General features: G+C 34.9%; 1 protein-coding gene across 1 annotated transcript in view; it reads right to left on the bottom strand.

Moving 5' to 3' along the window:
- Positions 1 to 931: 931 nt before the first annotated feature.
- The window catches only part of ARHGAP28 (Rho GTPase activating protein 28), a 73,652-nt gene continuing 53,575 nt past the window's right edge, over positions 932 to 21,008 (bottom strand). The window contains exons 8-15 of the mRNA XM_087707254.1: positions 20,116 to 20,193; positions 16,527 to 16,689; positions 10,444 to 10,526; positions 9,514 to 9,711; positions 8,472 to 8,615; positions 5,588 to 5,712; positions 4,171 to 4,235; positions 932 to 2,675 (exon numbers count right to left, since the gene is read on the bottom strand). Of these exons, the coding sequence (XP_087563380.1) occupies positions 2,575 to 2,675; positions 4,171 to 4,235; positions 5,588 to 5,712; positions 8,472 to 8,615; positions 9,514 to 9,711; positions 10,444 to 10,526; positions 16,527 to 16,689; positions 20,116 to 20,193 (957 nt within the window). The 3' untranslated portion in view covers positions 932 to 2,574. The remainder of the gene's footprint in view (positions 2,676 to 4,170; positions 4,236 to 5,587; positions 5,713 to 8,471; positions 8,616 to 9,513; positions 9,712 to 10,443; positions 10,527 to 16,526; positions 16,690 to 20,115; positions 20,194 to 21,008) is intronic.

Here is a 21,008-nt window from a genome sequence, read left to right as displayed (position 1 = left end):
TTTAGATATGCTTAGATTCTGTTTTGTAGTTTATGAGAATTATAACCACACTGAGTGTTATTAAAATATAACAAAAATATCAAAGTAAGCCCATGCAATAGACTGTACCCCTTGAACTACATCAGCAATTTATCCCTTTTACTGTGTATTTTTATTTGTTCAAGATTAGTTTCAGTTCATTGAGAAACACATTATCTACTAAATATTAAGAAATTTTAATACAGTTTGCAAACATGCTTAATTCGATCATAGGAGTGGGTAAAGCATAGAATGCAAACTCTAAGCTGGAGTCACTTGATTGACCCAATTAACCAAGAAATATTAAACTCTGATCTGGTTTTGTTTGGGGCTAAACTAATTTTCCTGATCTATCAACTTCCACAACATTATGTGAACTACTTGCCGGAGGGTAAACTGCCTTGCCATTGTCCTTCATTGGGATGAAATCTTCCAGATGCTGCAAAACTGGCTTCTCTGTATTTTAGCCGTGATCATTTTGCTATTCACAGTCAGAAGTAGTTAAAACAGGAATGAAATGGGTAGGATGATGCATAATTGCACCAGCCCTAAAGGTACCACCATGGAATGAAAGCTTGGAAAGTGGGGTACCAGTCTGTTTTGCCATGATCAAGAATCATGGCTACTGAATGATTGACAAGATCATCTGAATTCACATGATGCCACAAAGTGTGTCAATTGACTGGGAAGGGAGATGAGTAAGTCATACGGTGTCATGCAGACAAGTTTTTAAAGTTCCATTTGTTTTAAGGCAAACATGTTTTAAGAACCTTCTCAATTTTCCAGTTGAAACCATTGGGCTTAAAAGCACTAAACATTTAATAGGAACATGCAAATGATGTACAATTCCTTTGGTAAGAGTTGATATAATAAAGGAACAATGCAAGAATACATAATCTAGACCATAATACCATTGATCTGGGCCTCATTTTGAAATAATTCAGATTTAATGGACAAAATAGACCAACTCCAAGTTTTATCTAAATTTCAAGCAGCAATAATCTTTGCCTAAAACAATGAAGTGAATCTGTTGTTTGGCAAAAAGGTTTCCTGTTTCCCTTCAAAATGGGTATTTACAATTTTATCAGTAAAATGTTTTTACTGATAATTATTTTATTTTTATTTATTTATTCCTTTTCTTGCCACTCATCTTTCTGTCATGCTACTTTTCATATGTTTTCTCATATGTGAACATGTGCAACATTTAAAGGACACTCGGCTTTAATAGGCATTGATTTAATCAAGAGTTATATTTTATGTAAAGTTCAAAAAGAAATCATTTTCCATAATATATTTCAAACATAAAGCAAAAGAAATATTAAGAAAATATGTTTTGGACAAGGAAAACAAATAACTCTGAACTGGTACTTCCAAAACCACTACAGGTAGTCCTAGACTTACAGCAACAATTGAGGTCAAAATTTCTGTTTCTAAGTGAGACGGGTGCTACATAAATTTTGTCCCATTTCCGACTGTTCTTGTTACAGTTAAGTGACTCACTACAGTTGTTAAATTAGTAACACAGTTGCTAAGTGAATCCGCATTGACTTGCTTGTCAGAAAGTCACAAAATGTAATCACATACCCCCAAGACATTTCAGCTGTCATAAAGATGAGTCAGTTGCCAAGAGTTCTGAATTTTAATCATGTGATCATGGGGATGCAGCAATGGTTGTAAGTGTGAAAAACGGACGTAAGTCATTTTTTTCAGTGCCATTGTAACTTAAAATGGTCACCAAACAAACTTGCAACTCGAGAACATCCTGGATAAATATGGCGTGGATATTAAATTTTAAAGAACACTTTGTGAAGTATCTAACTACATTTACATTTTTTTTCTTTATATAGGAGGGAGGAAGTTTCAACGTATGTAGGTTTATTGTTGGTATACCATACAAAATATTTATACTGTATATTAAATTGTGTTAGCTGTACAATAATGGGCAAAGTCAGAAAAAATGATAATTTTTTCTTGCAATTCTATGTACTATTTATATTCATATACAATACACTAAATATACTTTATACAGTAGTTTTTCTTCTCAGTGGTAGCTAGCAATAGGAACTGAGTCACAGAGTAATAATATTTCATAATAAAAAAATGTTTTTGAACAGGAAAAAGTTGTCATAGCATTCTGGCCATCTGCTTTTATTTTTTGCTTTAAAAATGCTATTTTCTTTATATTGAGAACTTTACTATTAAAATGTGATTCTTCCGTCTTGGGATGCCACTGTACAGCTCCCTTCTCAGGGGCATTGGGGGAGAAAAAAACAAGTTTCTTTTCTGTTAATGTACATTTCAAATTGTATTATTTAACCGCATCAACTGTACCAATAAAACCAGTAAAAATGTATTCACTAAAAATAAATTATTATTATTATTATAACAAACGATTAACCTGAATTTCTCTCAGGTTCTATAATACTTGAGGATAAAGGGCTTTGTTTATGTTTAAAAGATACAGAGTACACCTTCTTTGGTTTCATTATGGTTCCTGATGGGAAGACTTTTGCGCTGTTCTTTTCAGATTAATCCAAACACTCTGCCAATATGTCTTTAAAATATTGAACTTCTTTTTTCTTTAATTACCCACTCTGCTTGAGGATTGGCACGGTACACATCCAGCATATACGCATCTGGATCCAAACAATGCTCCCCTGAAAGAAATATCAACTGTTAAAAAAAATTAAACCTTTGAAAAAATTCCTTACATTTAGGATTAAGCAAAACATTTAGGACCAGTGAAGTATCCCTTCTTGAAGTATTAAATCAGCCACCGCTTTTAGAATAGAATAACAGAGTTGGAAGGGACCTTGGAGGTCTTCTCGTCCAACCCTTTCTTCAGGCAGGAAACCCGACACCACTTCAGACAAATGGTTATCATTCACAACTTCTGGAGGCAAGTTGTTTCACTGATTATCTGTCAGGAAATTTCTCATAAGTTCTAAGTTGTTTCACTCCTTGATTAGTTTCCACCCATTGCTTCTTGTCCTACCCTCAGGTGCTTTGGAGAATAGCTTTACTCTCTCTTCTTTGTGGAAACCTCTGAGATATTGGAACACTGCTATCATGTCCCCCCTAGTCCTTCTTTTCATTAAACAAGACATACCCAGTTCCTGCAACTGTTCTTCATATGTTTTAGTCTCCAGTCCCTAATAATCTTTGTTCTTCTTCTCTGCACTCTTTCTAAACTCTCAACATCTTTTGGAGAACTCATGTAATGCTTAGCCTTGGTGTTCAATGTAGGATGTCTTGAGAACCTTAGGCTTTGAGAAATATACATATGACAATTCTATACACTGACTGACTGTGTAAACGTTAGTGTGTAAACAAAATGATGCAGTTCCCATCAGAGAGGACAGATCTTAAGTCTCGGCAGCTAGCTGGCACGCTGCCTTTCATCTTGAAGAATAGTTTAATTCTAAACTAAAAAAAAAGCAATTATGGTGAGTGGTTTTTTCAGATTACATCATGTCCTAAGATCACTTAGTAAATCCATTTACTTCCTCCAAGATGCTCTAATTTACAGTATAGAAATAAGCACTTGGTACAGGGCACTTATGCAGGAAACAATTAAGACTTTCAGAACATCTACCTTAGTGGGATCCCATATTCATATTTTGTTTTATAAAGATAAATAGATTAAGTACTAAAAGGACTTTGAGCAATAATATTGTTGCAGCCCTATCATACTTGCTACACATTTTATTTAGCTAGACCTACAAAGGTAGCATCAAGTACATCATTGCTATTAAAAGGTAAAAGGTAAAGGTTCCCCTTGCACATACGTGCTAGTTGTTCCCGACTCTAGGGGGCGGTGCTCATCTCCGTTTTAAAGCTGAAGAGCCAGCACTGTCCAAAGAAGACCAAGTCTCTGTAGTCATTTGGCTGGCATGACTAAATGCCAAAGGTGCATGGAACGCTATTACCTTCTCAGTGGGAATTACCACCCCTATTTCTCTACTTGCATTTTTATGTGCTTTTGAACTGCTATGTTGGCAGAACCTGGGACAAGTAATGGGACCTCACTCTGTTACGCGGCACTAGGGATTCAAACTGCCAAACTGCTGACCTTTCAAGCTCAGCATCTTAGCCACAGAGCCATTGTGTCCCATCTAAGTTGCTATTATTGAGATTTAAATAAGGACTTACCTATATTTCCTCCAATTTCATATAAACTTTGGATTGGCATTTTCAATTCTTCTGATGATCCAGGTCTAAGAATAGAAAAAGAAAGCATTGTAGTAGCAAAGAGATAAGTTTCTGATTAACTCTGGAATTAAACCTCTCACTACATTGTCTGGGATCCTAAAAGCGCCTGGAAAGAATTACATCTGTTATTTTTGTACAGAACCATTTAATCAAATTAACTGTTTTGCAATTGTAATGCTTCTATATAAAATGGAATTGCTGCTACAAATTTAACTTGAAGTCTTCTGTGAAGAATCAACAGTATACTGTACCTAGCTTCGTCCTATTTATCTCATAATCTGATTGATTTATGGACCTCCCAACTTCATGATTCTGGATAGCTACATTTTACAATTAGAATGAAATTCTGTGCTAATTTCTGTGAAGTGTTTCTGGTAAAGTGAATGTAACATTATGCAAATTCTAGTTGTACATTTTTCTTCAAGATTCACTATATTATATTATATTCTCAGTAAATAAATGCAATTGTTTGGCATGCATATTGGAAACATGCATCTTTCTCTTTAATTACAAATTACAAAGAACCGTAGTACATACTTGAAGTCTTTCTACACTTTCTATACTTCATAGACTTTGCATCAAAAGAAAGCTGAACTTTCAGCACTCTTCTGCCTTTGGAACACTAGTGGGTGCAGTGATCTATGAACCCAAATCCCTGCTAATATAGGCTTGAATGAAGGGAAATTATGATAGCTTTGGAACTTGTAAACTTATCCAGCTCTCATGAAAAGTGGGAAGCAATGGACAGTGGGAAAGAAACAGTGAAGTTGTAAAGCCATAAAAAAGCCATATGAAAATTGTCTACCTGCTGTCTTGTCTATGAACATCTAATGGGTCTTTGCAAGTGGCATTTAAGAACCATAGGTTTTCTCTTAATTGCTTTGCCTGTTGAGAGGAAATGCTGTTCAGAGGGCCAGCACAAAGCTAGTTTTCTTAGCTGAGCCAGAGAAACTATAATTAAAACCAGCTTGTTGTAATTTTTAGATTCATTCATTTTAATACTAGCAGTGTGGGGGGAAAACACTGGTGAATGGGTCTCATTTGTGTAACACTTGGCTTCAGCTGTACTAGAGCAAATCCTTTTTTGTTTCCCTTTTGTTTCTTGGCTAGGAGCTCAGTTCCTAAAGTTAGTAAACTTGGAAATTATGACATGAACAAGTGAATGAAGCTGTAGATTAATGCTCTGGCAGAGCAATCACATGGATGCTTTCCATTAATAATGACCCATCTTAGCCTCGCATATTAACTAGAGTCAAATACAAGTTCAAGCTTTCTTTACTTCTTAAACAAGATAAAGCCTACTTGAACAATGAAACTTGAATCTGGGTTACTTGCCCATTGTTTTGCTTCTACTTGCCTGTTTTCATAATAAAATCGTGCCACAATATCTTTCGCTTTTGTTTGATTATTTGGTTGAATTGCCATAGAAACTTTTGAATGCAACGGAGCATGGACTCTTATCACACCTTCAGGTATATCAGACTACAAAAAAGAGAAACAAACAATTTATCAAAACCACTACGGTATTTAATATATATTATGGTATGATTATAAACCACTATGCTATATACTAAATTGCATTTTCATGCCTCCTTTTCCTTATGGCAACTTTTTCTCCTGTACAAAGCCAATCCTGGTTTGAATACTTTCAGAAAAGACCAACTCTGAGAAAAAGGCTGCAAAGCAAGAAGTAATACAGCAAAGGCAGAGCATTTTCACTTCAGAGCATTTTCGCACAGCATTTCACACTTCCAGGGTTTTACAGGGACAGCTACTGTACATCTTAAAAACCTATATGAGATTTTGTTGGGATGCAGAGGAGACAAGTCAGTGAAAAAAATCTCCCGTCTGTCTCTGAATCACTGCCACTATTGCTAAATTTCTTACCATTCAAAGATTACTTACAAGAATGGTTGAGATATAAATTAAAGCATAGTTGTCACAAAAAATGTAAAAATGCACTCTTAATAAACCCCCTAACCTGAAATCAACTTTACCAAATAATTATCAGTCTTCAAAACCTTTACCCCACCACCACCACTGCAGAGGTGGTTTCCTACCTGTTTGGACCGGTTTGGCCAAACCGGTCCGAACCGGTAGTGGTTTGCTGGCCTGGGTCGCCAGAACCAGCAGTGACTCAGGCCTCCCATGCCTCCGAACCAGTTCCCAGGTCAGCACGGCATGGGTTTTTGTAATTTGTTAATGTTCTGCACATGTGCAGACCTATTTATGGGCAACTGTGCAGGTACGCAAGCTTCGCTCACGCATGCGCACAAAATTGCATGCGCACTGAACCAGCAGTAATGCTGGTAGCAACCCAGCTCTGCTCCACTGGCTGTATTTCTGTATGTCACATAAAAAAGGACGATGAAAGGATTCTGAAACTAAGCTAAACGAAGGATTGAAAATAAATTTGAATCGAGGAAAGTGGTCTACGTAGGAGGGGGATCTAAGACAACTCAGCACAGCCAGCTGGGGACAGCCCGCTCGCCATGGCCAAGTCCCATCTGCCAACTCACCACCACGAGGTCATTGCAGGACTCAACATGGGCAATTCGCTGTGGAGACAACTTGCTGCTGGTGCTCAGATGGAGAGCCGGAGGAGTGGCCAGGCTGGAAAGTGAGTGAGCAGGTGGACGGAATGAACAGTTGTGGCAGCAATGAGGGAGGGTTGGAACCTTCACATCCAAAGAATTGTCCCCCCAGCGATTTGCCCATGTCGAGTTGTCTTGCAATGAACTGGTGGCAGAGAGTTTGTAGAGGGGACTTGGCAGTGGTGAGGAGACTGTCCCCAGCTGACCGAACTGAGTTGTCCCATTTTGCCTCGGAGGACCATAGTAAGTTTACTTTTTGCTTGCATGTGGGATTTTGAATAATCCTTTCATGTTAGCAGCTGTAGGAAAAATCAAGAGACCTAATCAAGAAAATTTCAGGATTTGTACTACAGTTATTATATTAGAGTGTTATTGCAATCTCTTATACTGAAGCAAGGACATAACAACACAATAAATTATAATAAATGCAAGGGAGAATTGGTTTATATAAGGTTTATATCATTCATAGGGACATTCTTTGAAATGCAACAGCTTTACATACAAGATGTCCAAGACTCTGCTATATATGTACAACCTTTAATTGGGGATCTCAATAGATGTGCATCTCAATAGATGCTTGAACTATCTTTGACCAACAGTGTGCTAAAACCATATATAAACAGCACAGCACAGATTCACTGTGAACAGTTTGAGCATTCCTGAATAAGCTAAGAAGTCCCCTGTCCCCTGAAGCATTATCACTCTACTCACATAATGTGATGGCATATAAAATAAATTATCCACTTCGTGAGAATTTCAATTGTAATTTGATGGCACAAAAAGGCAGTAATATTATTACTGAAGTTAATACTAAAGTAAATTGCTGGTTGAAAGGTAGTTGCAAATACAATTTGGCTTACACTAGGTGCCTACAGATGTCTAATTCTTTTTTGAAAAGTATCAAATTAAAATAATTCAATTTGTAATGCTTGCTTCCAGTCTTTAACACAATTAGTGCCACTGAAAGAAAAGAACAACTATTTAACAGTTTATTTTCTCTTTCTGTGGATGCACAATTTAGAATTTCTGAAAACTAACATTTATCCTAAATTCACAAACGTTTAGCTTACTGATCCAAGCACTATCAGTTTCATCTATGATGGATGGAAGTATCTTCTGTTAATCAGCACAGATTTATAGCCTTGCTGCAAATTTGGTCGTAAATTCTAGATTTATCATTTATGAAATGTTCATTCATAAACAGGAAAAATCCATCCACTGGAGCTGTCTAAATAGTGCATGGCAAATAGCTATTTCACTTATAGCAGAATATCATACCTGCCTCTGAAAAATGAACTCCAATAACAAATGAAATTCTAAAATACAGAGGCTTAAAAAAAGGAAAAGGCAAACTTCTAAAAAGGTAACCATTGGACTAACTGCTCTTCATGGAGCTGTCTTTAGTTCAGTTTTATTCTTTAAGTAAAACTAATGTAGATAGTATTAGCACTTCTAAATAAATAACTATGTGCAAATATAAAACTTTGGCACCTAGGCAATTGTAATCCATAGCACTTAGATTCATTCTATAATGACTAGTTAATCTCCTCTGGATCCCATTATATTATTTCATTTATTTTATTGCAAATTATTTGTAAACTACGCTGGTTTGTTTAAGAAAAAATAACTTCTTAATAAAATAACAACCTCTGTTCTTTCTGGCCTCTCCCGGTCCATAGTTTTCCTTCTCAATAGTTTTCTTACACCCTTGTCAAACATGAGCTGCTTTTTCATATTGTTCATTGCAGCTTCATTCATCTTTCGCACTTGAGTAATCAGAAATGTTGGGACCTACATAAAAAATAAAATAAAAAGGAAGATAAGTTTACATGACAAATAGCTTTCTGAGTGTCATCAGAATAATAAAGGCAAAGAGTTACCCTGAGGTAAGATGTACAGCCAATGAATGAATAAATGAATGAATGAATGAATGAATGAATGAATGAATGAATGAATGAATAGGACCAGTCGCTTTCTTTCAGCCCTAGAAAGGAGGCACTTCTGAAAAATCTTGTTAAGAAAGCTCCAGGCAGTCTCTAAGAATTGGACACAAGTGAACAAGGTAAAAAAATAATTCTGTAGGTCCAGAACCACCATTTTACAAGTACTTTCACAGGATGAAAACATATGTGGTTTCTCATTTTGGTGCCTGCTATTTTCATGGCTACACATATCGGATTTTATTTGCATCTATACCATTCACAAGTACTGTCATGGGCAGAAAAATATGAAAATAACAATACAGGAATCTGTGATTTATAAATGTGGTATTATTTAATCAGGACTCCTTATAAATTCTTATAACTTCTAAATACAAGGAAAAAGTTTATTACTATTGTGTGGGAAGGCATGACTTTATTGAATAAAGACCTAATTTAAACATAAATATCAACTTTATATGGGTATAATTTCTAGACATTTTAAGGCAGTGGTTCTCAACCTGTGGGTCGGGACCTCTTTGGGGGTTGAACAACCCTTTCACAGGGGTCGTCTAAGACCATTGGAAAACACATCTTTGAAAAAATGCGGAAAACATAAAATAATTTTATGGTTGGGGGTCACCACAACATGAGGAACTGTATTACAGAGTCGTGGCATTAGGAAGGTTGAGAATCACTGTTTTAAGGGAAAGTCTCTGCAAGAAAAAATGGCAATACTATTCAATGGTAAAATTGAAATCATTGCTTACCATCCATAGGATATCTTGGTATTTAATTAAAAGCCTTACAACATGAGCAGTGGTGGCTGCTGCTAGCATCTCTTCTTGATTGGCATGTTTGCCTTTGTAGATGAAGAGGTTTGGGGCAACAATCATGGAGACATTCCATAAAGTCATTTTATTTTTATTTTCATTAGCAACTACCTTCTTCAAAAACTGTAGAAGGGCCTAAATAGAAATCAACAAAACCACTGATATTTATTGATAAACACTGCTGTTAATTGCATTATGTAAAAAAAAATTCTTTCCATGGAATTAAATAATGGTGGACTATATTTCCCAAGAAACTGCTAATGACTGTATATAATAGTATAACACTATATATTTAAAATATTTTAATTCTGCCAATTTGAAATCAAATTGAAGAAATTATAAGGCAGATTTTCCTTTATCCATCAATGTGTCACTCGTCTCATAAGATGATCGAAGCTATCATTACAATTGTACAAATTGCAGGTTTGTTGTACAAATTATTCCATTTGGTGTATATATGCCAGTACCAAGGGTTACCTACCAAGCAACCAAGTGTGAATTACCCAAATATCCTATATGATTGTCAATTCAATAAGTCCATTTGATTTGAAAAACTGAAGTTTTACTTAGTCTCATTAAATACATTTATAAAGCATTTTTTTCCTGAGAATTCAGAGAAAAGGTTTGATGTTCCATAAATCATAGATACAACTCTGCTAGTCTTTTCATTTCAAACAGAGCTTTATGTAGAAATGAGCTGGGAGTTGTGTAATCTGACAGTTCCAGGCTGAGGAAATTGCCTAAGGACAAGAAAGTGGCATGTTTGTTGAGGGCTTTGGGGAATTTCATTTATTGCATTCATTATTGGATCATGGGAACATGATCAAATATAGATTAATGTCAAACCCTATTGAAAAATATGCCTACCTTGGCTGCATCGCGACTAGATTCGGGAAGAAGCATGATCAGCAAATGCAAAGCCTGAAGCTGCAGTTTGGTTTTGGGAATTTCTAAGAATGAAAGATCAGAAAGTCTGTAAAACAACTGAAGTGGGCTACCTGGTAGGAATCTAGCATGACATATAAAGCTATGGTTTTCAATGAATGTCAAGGTACTTGTCAAATACGAAGATAATTCAAATAAGAAGTAAACTTCAAGGAATAGGACATTAAGGGAAAAAGGTTTCCCTTTCTGTCTGGTTTTAAGCTGTGACAGAGATGTTCCTCCAATAATATATAGTTTTTCATTTTGTTAAAATCTTAGCTGACAAGCTGTTACCAAAATTATCCTCAGTGAATGGGTTTAGTTCTTTTTAGGCATGTTGACTGTAAAGATTTCTGAATTCATAATACACTGATAAGTTCCCAAATGTTTGTAATAGTATAGGGCAGTGGTGGGTTTCAAAAATTTTTAGAACCTCTTCAGTAAGTGTGGTCTGCTTTGTGGGAGTGGCTTGTTGGCCATGTGACCAGGTGGGAGTGGCTTGCCAGCCATGTGACTGGGTGGGCATGGCCAACTTGTAAAATGTGGTGAAACTCACTTAACAACGTTCTTGCTTAGCAACCAAAATGTTGGCTCAGGAACTCTGGCATTGAAGTGTGCAAGTCTTAAAACTGTCAAGTTACAAGACCCTTGCATCCCTAACCCTTTAGAAAAAAGCCCAGGGGTGTTCAAACTTGACAGCTTTAAGACTTGTGGAACCGGTTCTAAACGGCACTGTAGATTTGTGGAACTTCTTCTATAGAAGAGGTTAGAACTGGCAGGAACCCACCCCTGGTATAGGGTCTCCTCCTTGAGCAGCAGGTTGAACTAAAAGACCTCCAAGGCTCTTTCCAAATCTGTTATTCTGTACATCAAAATCTTCACTATTCATAATTTGCATCTAAAACCAAATCTGGACAATAATACTTATATCAAGGACAACTCTACAGAAAAAAAGTGCCTATAGAAATACATTGTTTGAAAATTGATTTTAAAAGGAAATAATAAGTAATGGGGACAATAAGTAATAAATATATTTATCATGGGTGGAAAAACAATATGTAGAATGGGACAAGATTAGTTTACATTTGGGAGAATAAGAGCCTGAACAATCTGTCAGATTTGTGCTATTCCTGAGTTTTAAAGTCACGAGACCTACCATCTGAAGTGATATCTGATCATTCTTGTGTCTCTTCTTTCATGTTTGACTCCCTAATCCATTTAACTTTTAAATTTTTAGGTTCAGATTATGTTAAATATAATTTTGTAATCAGTTAAGTGAAAATTTTGATAGTGCAAAGTGAAGTATCGGATATCAATAACTTATCAAATAAATCCCAGGAATGCCCTACGGGCATGTGTAAAGTTTTCTTAACAAATAAAATGGTGAAGATAGTTGAAAACAAAAAAGCCTCAGTAACATAGAAAAAGTATTATGGAGAAATCTCATTACTTTTCTTTTTCAGACATTGTGCCCATTGAAAAATATGGTGTATGTAGGATGGTTATTTTCTATGGGCATCCAATTAGATTCATTCTACATCCAAGTTTGCCTACTGGCTTCCTGCAGGAAATCTACAGCTCTTACAATTTGTTGGATCTACTGTGCAATCTCCCTTTAAAAATTGGCAATACACTGCATGCTTTTTAATGCCCCACTAAGAGAACTATTTTTAGCCTTAGCTAAACTCTGTTCTATTATTAACAATGTTAGAATTGAATGTGTTAATAGCTCTAGCCTGTCCACACGCTGGCACAAGTCTTAATTATTTTGCCGGTCTTGCCTGGGAGGAAAATAAATAAAGAAAAACAGACAGGATTGTTTTGATGGCATCAGATGAATAGTCTATTCAGATTGGGACATTCTTCTGGAGCCAAAAAAAAAAAATCAACATAATTGCATTTGTATATTTATTTTGATATTTTTAATCCTTCTGTCAGAATAGTCTAATTTATATTTCATTTTCTTGATGTGTTTACTAACCTCTGGATTATTGTAATGATAATAAAAAGTAACAACCCATAACAAAAGTATTTGATAAAGCAATAATTAAAAAAATATTATTTTGTAGTTCCTCACATGCTCCAGATTCATATTCAAGACTAGGGATTTTTTTCACACCTGAGATTGAATATGAATGTACTTCTTAATTTCTATGCACTATTGGTAATCCCCCCCCGCCCCATTTATTTATTTAGTCAGTCTCAAGTATGCAGCATTATATAGTGTGGAAAACGTCTGCTTGGGCTATTAAAATACTATATCCTTTACAAGGAAGCCTTGTCTTTTGGGATTCATTCTCTACATAGCTGATATTATCTGGGTCACACACAGGCCATTTTTCATTATTGCTTGCCAATCAGTTCTTTGATGTCTGAAAAACCATAATTTTTAGTTCAAAGGACCTCTGTATAACATAATACATCTCTGTCTTGATATCTGAAAATAGTTCATTTCAATACTTTATCTTTCTAAAAGCGGAATGGCTCTGCCATGTCTTATAGCAGATTTAAATCTTGTCTGCACATGCAGAAGGTGCAAGGATAAGAAAAGAGTCTAGAAATTAATCTATAACGAAGTGACACTTTTCCTCTCTAATTTTTTTAAAAAACCTGTAGAGTTTTTTTTACAAGAGTCAGCAACCTGTAATACCCCAGATATACTGGTTACCCAATTCTGTTACTGACCATGGAAAATATTGCCCTGACACTATTGCTATTGTTACTGAAGGCCTTGGAATACGCAGTAGGGTTGGATTTTATCAATTATTTTAATTTAATTAATGATTGGATTATTAAATGTATAGCAGTCCAGTCTGTAATTTTTTAATAACTCTATCATAAATACCAGTTCCACCTAGATATTATTTAGATTTTGTTTGTTTGTTTTATTTATCGTTATTCTCTTCATTTTGAAGCTAGGCCAGTTTAAGTGGCTATGAAAGAGTCTATTCTAAATAACAGTAACTCTATTAAAAGCAACAACAACAATAAGCTTTTTAATGAATCCTGAGGCGCTTTACACTGAGGAGTGGTAGATATATGCTCTCCTTATAGTCTCTTAAGAATAAAAGACCATGACTAATGCTTGCAGAGCTATTTCCATGATCTCAAAATTAGATTAGGCACAAAGTACTCATGTAAAACACCACTACAATCTGGAAATGGTTTTGGAGAATAGAGTAAAAAATCCAATTTACTTTTCACTGATGGGAAAACCATATTTCCTAGAGGGAAATGATAATCTAACCTGAACACAGTTTTGCAGTTGGTTGAAAAAATCTTAAGTGAAGCATTGTAAAATTCTTTTTGCTAAAATCCAGACAGAACCACAAAAAGCTGTCTCTGTTAAATCTGGCTCCTTGCCCATTGAATTAATCTAAAGCAAGACATCTTTCATTCGGTGTCAATACATTTGATTTCTATGTCCTAAGATAACACCTTTGCATCTGTCTCTATTAAAATTCATTGTGTTATTTACAGCCCATTTATTTAACCTGTCAAATTCAATTTGGATTCTACTTAATAATAAATCCTTGAGGAACCATTGTTAAAATGCTGTTTAAGAAGTATTTGTTGAGGGCCTTAATTGTTGTGACACCCATGGTATAACTTCCTTGTTATGCCATGTATCATAAGTTACTTCAACATATGCTTTACTATAAATCACTCTGAGGTACTTGCATTGCCTGCCTTAGGAGGCAGAGATAACAATGATTGCAAAGCTTTCTAGTCCTGAAGCACTTCAAAGTCTATGAAGACTTTGAACTCTCCCAATTCAATCTGCTAGTTGGAAGCAGAATCCATGTCCCTTCATTGAATCTGTCTCAATGCCTGATTTAATCAAAATGTCATCAGTTTGAAAAATAACTTAGGGATAATTTATCATTCGCCATCAGTTTATATGAAAGTACTGAATTATATTAGCAGAGGATTTGTAAATGGCATAGAAACAACATTGTCTTTCTAACCCAAATAAAGGGGCTATAAGTGGATTGGTTGGCATCAATTCCTGGCAGTTTATTTTAATCCTGTGATACAGACTATCCTGACTCAACCAATTATCTCACTGAAATCACTGGCAGTTTTGCCTTTGGCAGGGAATTTATATCCTGCATGGATGAAAGTATAAAAAGTAGCTAAGGGACAAGACAATACAATAATAAACAACATGGAACTGTCTCCCAGAAGCTCTTCTTTCAGTACAAAAAGTGTGCTTTTTATTAAAGGGGATAAATGCCACAGAAATTATTTGAAATAGCATAACATTTTTGTCTGTAACATATTCCCACTACCAGAACTGGAGTCATGAAAAATTAACTGTTTTTAGATGATCAGTAAAAATCCTTTTAAAAATTCATAGAAATATCTTTCAACAAAGCTGGACTTTAGATAATCAGATTTGTAATCCTCCCTAAAAACCACCTATTTGTGCCATACTGAGAGTCTAAAAATCATAGACTAAGACTGTGCACATTTTAAAAATACAGAAAGTACAGAAGTGTTTTAAGGCTGAAGCAGCTCTGCTTTTATTATGAAACAGGGATTTTGAGCTGAAGATGTGGCTCTTTCAAGTTTGAAATGTTCTCAGTGTGATAGTGCCTGATATAAGTGCAAAGTAATATTTCAAACAAAATAAAGTTTTTTTTTAAAAAAAATAATTTTTGTTTGGGCAAAATTAATTGACTTCAGTTAGCATTACACAATTTTTCTTTCCTCATACCTTACAAATTAAATTGTAACTGTAATTAAAGTAAAATTAACAAAAAGGGGAAAAGAAAACCATAGACTTTCATAGAGTTATATAACAATTAGCTGAAAATATGAATGGAAATAATGAGTATTTTTATTTAAAAATAATAATTTAGACTGATTGAAATACAACAGTTCAGTATGGCTTTTCCCATTTGCTTAGCTACGGTATTATTGAGGTGAAATGTATTATTTCAGCTCTGCTCATCATTAGCCCTTGGAATGTCATATAACTTACAATAGCAGTGGAAATCACAGAAATTATACAATGACAACTGTAAATAAAATAACCTATTATTAATGAGCAGGATAGAAAACAAAATATTGATAAAAGGGTGCATTTTTGTGTACTGATATTAGCATATTGAAGTTTTAATTTTGAAAGGTATTCTTTGTGAAATACCATGCTCTTTTGCTTCTAAACAATAAACTGGCATGTTATTTCTCTTCAGGTTGCTCCAATGGCTTCTTTCAGTGCTTTCTATAGGGTATTGGAAAATGTTGCCAGAGACTTCTACTCATGTGCGCTGCAGGTCAAGAAACCAGAATGGTGTTGGAATGACATAAAACACCCTAGTGAGCTGAGTTCTTTCACTTTCGTGTTTTGACAAGTGAAGAGCATTGCTTCACATCATTGTATCACTATTGTCATGTTGCCTAAATCTAGCAACATTGGGCCACTAAACTACAAGTCCGGCTCAAATTATGCCTTGGTTATACACTGAGGCAAGTCATTTTGTGGGCTGTTTACTTTTGGCTTATCATGATAAGAAAGAACTGCAGTCCTTTGCACGTGACTGTGGAATAATGAGATGTTTGTAACTTAAATTATATAGATTATTTTACAATACTGTAGATTTGTCACTGAGACTAAGTTCTTTCTATTAATAAACTACTTATACATTTTTCAAGTTCTAAATGTTATGAACATGGTCTGCATTTTGAAAGAGTAATACTTAGACCTGAAATATGGTACTTATAGATACAGCTAAATTTTTTCACTTTTCCCTTTCATTTTCCCCTCTTATTATATGGAGTACATGGCATATTCTATCCAACTATCCAGGCTTATTACCTGAGCTGGAGGAGGCAATCACACAGATTTAATAAAAGTAAATCAGAAATGCCCCTAGGCAAAACAACAGGAGTTACGTATATTGACATAGATTTGCAGCTGACATGGAGTGAGGTAGATGAGGCTGCTGAAATTTTAAAAAATACTTAATTTTTTAAATAAAAACAATTGGTTTGTGAAACATTGTGTCCTCCCTACTTACTTTCTACTAATGTGATAAAAGCAGGCAAATATTCCACAGGGAAGAGAGGACTTGGTAGTTCTCGTACAAACATCTTCAGCAGTCCTGCGGCATCATTATTGCGTACTTGATCCCAGTCAAAAGTATCTTCATCAAATTTTGCTTCAATTTCTTGACGAAGACTCTACAGGATAAACAAATGTGACTAATGTTAAACATGACCCCTGATAAAAGAAATTGTATTATATTTTATTGTTTCTAAAGAACTCAGACAGTATTTATCAATGAAGTTATTATTAAATTAATCTAATTACTTAATATAAAATTAATAAATTAAGGTTACCAACTATCATACAATTTATAAAGTATATATAGTTTGCTCCTGGATTATGTATAACATTTTCAAAACCATCTTATATAGTTTGAATATCAATATCAAACATATTTAAGTTTTTACAAATAATACTCAATTCAATTAGACTAAGCTGTACTTTAATTATATGTAGACTCAAGACTTTGCAATTTAGCATTGAGCAGTGCAGTAGAATAATGAAATAGTCTCTTTTCTCACAGTATTTTCTAATGCTGAAGTAGTTATCATCGTAAATTTCAAGTTCAGCAGAGTAATCCTACTGACAAAGGAGAAAATGATATACAGCACAGAGAAAAATAAAACCAAAATCTGCCCTATGTCTGCATTTTGGTGGATACCTCCCATGACAAATCTTTGTAGTTCTGGTAATGTTCATGAAGCAAGTAATATAAAAGATAATAAAGATATTTGAACTAATGGTACACTCTAAAATATATTATTTATCTTCTTAAGTTTGTAACCCCACACAATATCTAGATAGTTTAGAACAGCTATTGCCTGTACTGAAACATGGCCCAGCTGGCACCAACCTTTTAGAGATACAAGTAGAAATTAAAGAACACAGAAGACTCTTTGAGTCTTTATTCAGCTGCTACATTCAAAGAAGAATTTTAAACCAAAACCACATGTATTTTCTTTAAGAAATGGGAATGCTTTCAAATGGGAATGTCAACATAATAAACAATGGCTTTGAATGGTTAAATCTGGATCAGCTTTAAAAATGTCCTTTTCTGTTTCCACTCTTTGGCTAACATTAAATGATTCAATAACTGAAATTAAAAGCATTACATTTTCATTTTCCCTAGGGATTTTTGGCTTTTCTTCTAATACAGGGAAGTTTGACCTAGTAAAAACATATCACGGTGGCTCAGAAGACAAATAAAGAAAACAAATAAGGCATCTTATAAACTGTATGAAATCTAATGCTGATAGTATTGTTCTTGATGCAATATATAATAGTTGGAACAGATAAAACATTGAATGTTTATGAAATGACAAGCTGGAAAAAAATCCAAGCTAAAGATACAGGATACTTCAGATTAATATGGAAAGGTCCTTGTAATAATTTATTTTTTAGTTGTAGTCAGATTTCTTAGATCTGTATCCAGCCTCTCTTCAACGTGGAATTCATAGCATTCACCTTACCTCTTTCTCCTCACAACAGCCCTGCGAGAGAGGCAAGAGTGACCAATCCAAGGTCACCCATTGAGTTTCCATGGCTAGAGACCAATTTGAATTTGGTTCTCCTTCTCCTAGCTTAACACCACATTGCTTCTTACTGGTAATCTCAACAAAATTAGCTCTTTATCCGTAGGAAATCTGATACATGCATCAAAGAACTGGTAAAATAGAATTATGTATCTGAGACTATGGTAATGTAATAGGGCTATTCACTCTTGGGTTTTATGGATGCTTCTAAAAGAAAAAAAATAGATAAGGTGGCTTCCTTACAAGTAGCATCAACTTATATTTTATTTTGATAATCTCTTCCATAGTAATGGAATTTTGTGTTCTTTGAATTATACATTTGTTCTCTTGCATAAATTGAATATAATTGGCAAGGTTGACAGAAGTGCTTCCAAACTAAAGTCCTTGGTAATATCTCTTTGGGGGAGATTTTGTTTAGGTGGACCAACTATTCTGCCTAGTCTCTTTCTGCCTCTGTCTTTGCCTCTCTCTTCCTCTCCTTCACACCTACTCTTTTGCTGTATCACTTCAGCATGTTTATTTAATATTTAAAAGAGATGATATCACCCATCTTCAGGAAAGCTTGATGGGAGGGATAATGCATTATGCAGCAAAACAGTACACCAGATCTAGGTCAAAGATGCAAACATACATACTTAATCTTAAGTATTTTAAACAGTGAGCTAAAGCAAGCAGATAACTGCCAGAGTGAATGATCATCGATAACACTATAGCAGCAAATACTGTAATAATTTAAGAGAATTATTCACTTTACAAAATATATTGAAATGCTATAATGTCTCTCTACCTACAAAGATCATAATCATGCAAGCCACTGTATTCTCTGTGACAATCTATGGAAATAAAATTTGAATTTGAAGAAGTAGGATAGGAAGATTATTGACATTGGAACTTTGATATTGGGAAAATTTTCTCAGAATGCCATGAACAGTAAAGAAAAAAAACAAATGAAAAATTTAGATCCAGAATTATCATTAGAGATACAAATGAACAAGCTCAAGTTGTCCTCCTTTGGATACCTTATAAAAAGACCCAGTTCTCTGGGAAAAAAAATAATTCTGGGAAAGGCAGAAGGAAAGAGAAAAAGGAATGACCAACAACGAGGTGAATGGGCTCAGTTATAGTGACAATAGAATTGAAAGATCTGAAAGACCAGGTTAGGGATATTCATCATGATAAAAGTTATGTGGTTACTAAGAGTCAATAACTACTTGATCTGCAGATCTGCAGAAATAGGATGCTGGATAGAATATACCTATTTGCTACACTTCATTAATTTTCCTGTTGTTTTTACTCAGCATATTTAGTACTCAATATGGGTATGGGATGAGAACCAATTTGATATAGTGGCTAAAACATAAGGCTAGAAACCAGGAGGCCTTCTTGGGCACAGAGTCAGCGATGTGAACTTGGTCCAATCACTTTCTCTCAGCCATAGGAAGGAGGCAATTGAAAGACCATTTCTCAAAAACCTTGCCAAGAAAACTGCAGGGACTTGTCTAGACAGTCTCTGAGAACTGAACATTACTGAACAAAAGAAAAGAAAAAGAAGGGGGAGGGGCTCTAAGGGATTGTTTGGAGTCAATGCAGAAAGGTTGCTTTGGGATGTACAAAATCAGTTGCATGGGGCAACCACAGGACCAGTTTACCACTGCTTTATAAAATTACAGGTTGCTAATGAATTTTGTCTGGCATGTTTTGATGCACCTCTTTGAAACTGAATCCAAAGCTCTGCATTGATATAGCATTCAAGATTGGTTTTTTTCCAACAATGTTTTGTTCACCAAACTGTGATATTTTGAGAACACTATTTATATATATATGGGTGATATTCACTTACTTTCACTACTGGTTTGCAAATGTAAGTGCTCATGCACAGAGCGTCAAAAATGGGATGAGATGACGTCCAGGCGGGTGGGTGGAGCCTCCTGTATATGTATATGTATGTTCACAGAGAACTTGCACATAAATTATTTCTCCCTACATAAATATTAAAGGTCTTTAATTATGAAAGAAAAAACTGATTACCTTCACCCTGCAAGCAGATCCAGGCACTCGAAGAATACCTTCTGTTTCCAGACCAGTTTCCTCAAGTTTGAGCAATAGCTATGTCATAATCAACAAAGTACTTTAATGCAATTTTTTAGTGCAGAGATTTTTAAAAATATAGAAAGAGACATTTTTACAACAATTGGCTCCTGTGAACATAAAACATTATGCCTAACCAAAATAATCTGTGTGATTAAATAAACAGAACTAGTCAAAATCCCTAAATGGTTTTTTAATTAGTTTTTAAATTCTGTCCACTGAGTGAGAAGCTTAAAGATAACAGATACCCTGAACTTTTGCCCAAACAAACATTTTACAAGAAATTAAAACTTTGTTGAAGGAATTGTTAGGGCTCTTTAGGAAATAAAATAGTATTATATTCTACTTGATAATAATAACAATAATCACTCATCATTAAATTCTAATGTTATTCTTAGTAAGAAAATACAAGCAAAATAAAATCAAGAGGTAAAACTATTTTATTTGATTTTTATTTGATTTTTTCCTATTTTTATCAATTAATGAAGAGTCAGAAATATGAACTTTTGTCCTCAGTGATGACTATGCTATCTTTTCTAGAGCAGGGCTTTCCATTGGAATCTTCTAGAACAGGGCTGTCAAGCTCCGGATGCTTCATATGCTGGCCACCCCACACATGGTTTAGTGAAGGGGGAAAATAATCCCGATATGTCATGTGACACTGCCGTGACAATATGAGTTGACACTGCTGTTTTAGAAGACCTAGAATATAGGTCCCAGAATTCCTAGCTATTCTGTGACCAAACTATTGGAATTCTTGGGATTATGATCCAAAATACATCTGGAGGCTTCAGGTTGAGGAAGCACAATATACACAGTGAACTATGACAGGC

Source organism: Thamnophis sirtalis, unplaced genomic scaffold, assembly GCF_051295495.1.
Source record: "Thamnophis sirtalis isolate CommonGarterSnake01/CBP01778 unplaced genomic scaffold, rThaSir2_p1.2 scaffold_2, whole genome shotgun sequence".
In the NCBI taxonomy this organism is placed as follows: Eukaryota; Metazoa; Chordata; class Lepidosauria; order Squamata; family Natricidae; genus Thamnophis; species Thamnophis sirtalis.
The sequence above is the reverse complement of the archived record's forward strand: the minus strand, read 5'-3'. Positions and strand labels throughout refer to the sequence as shown.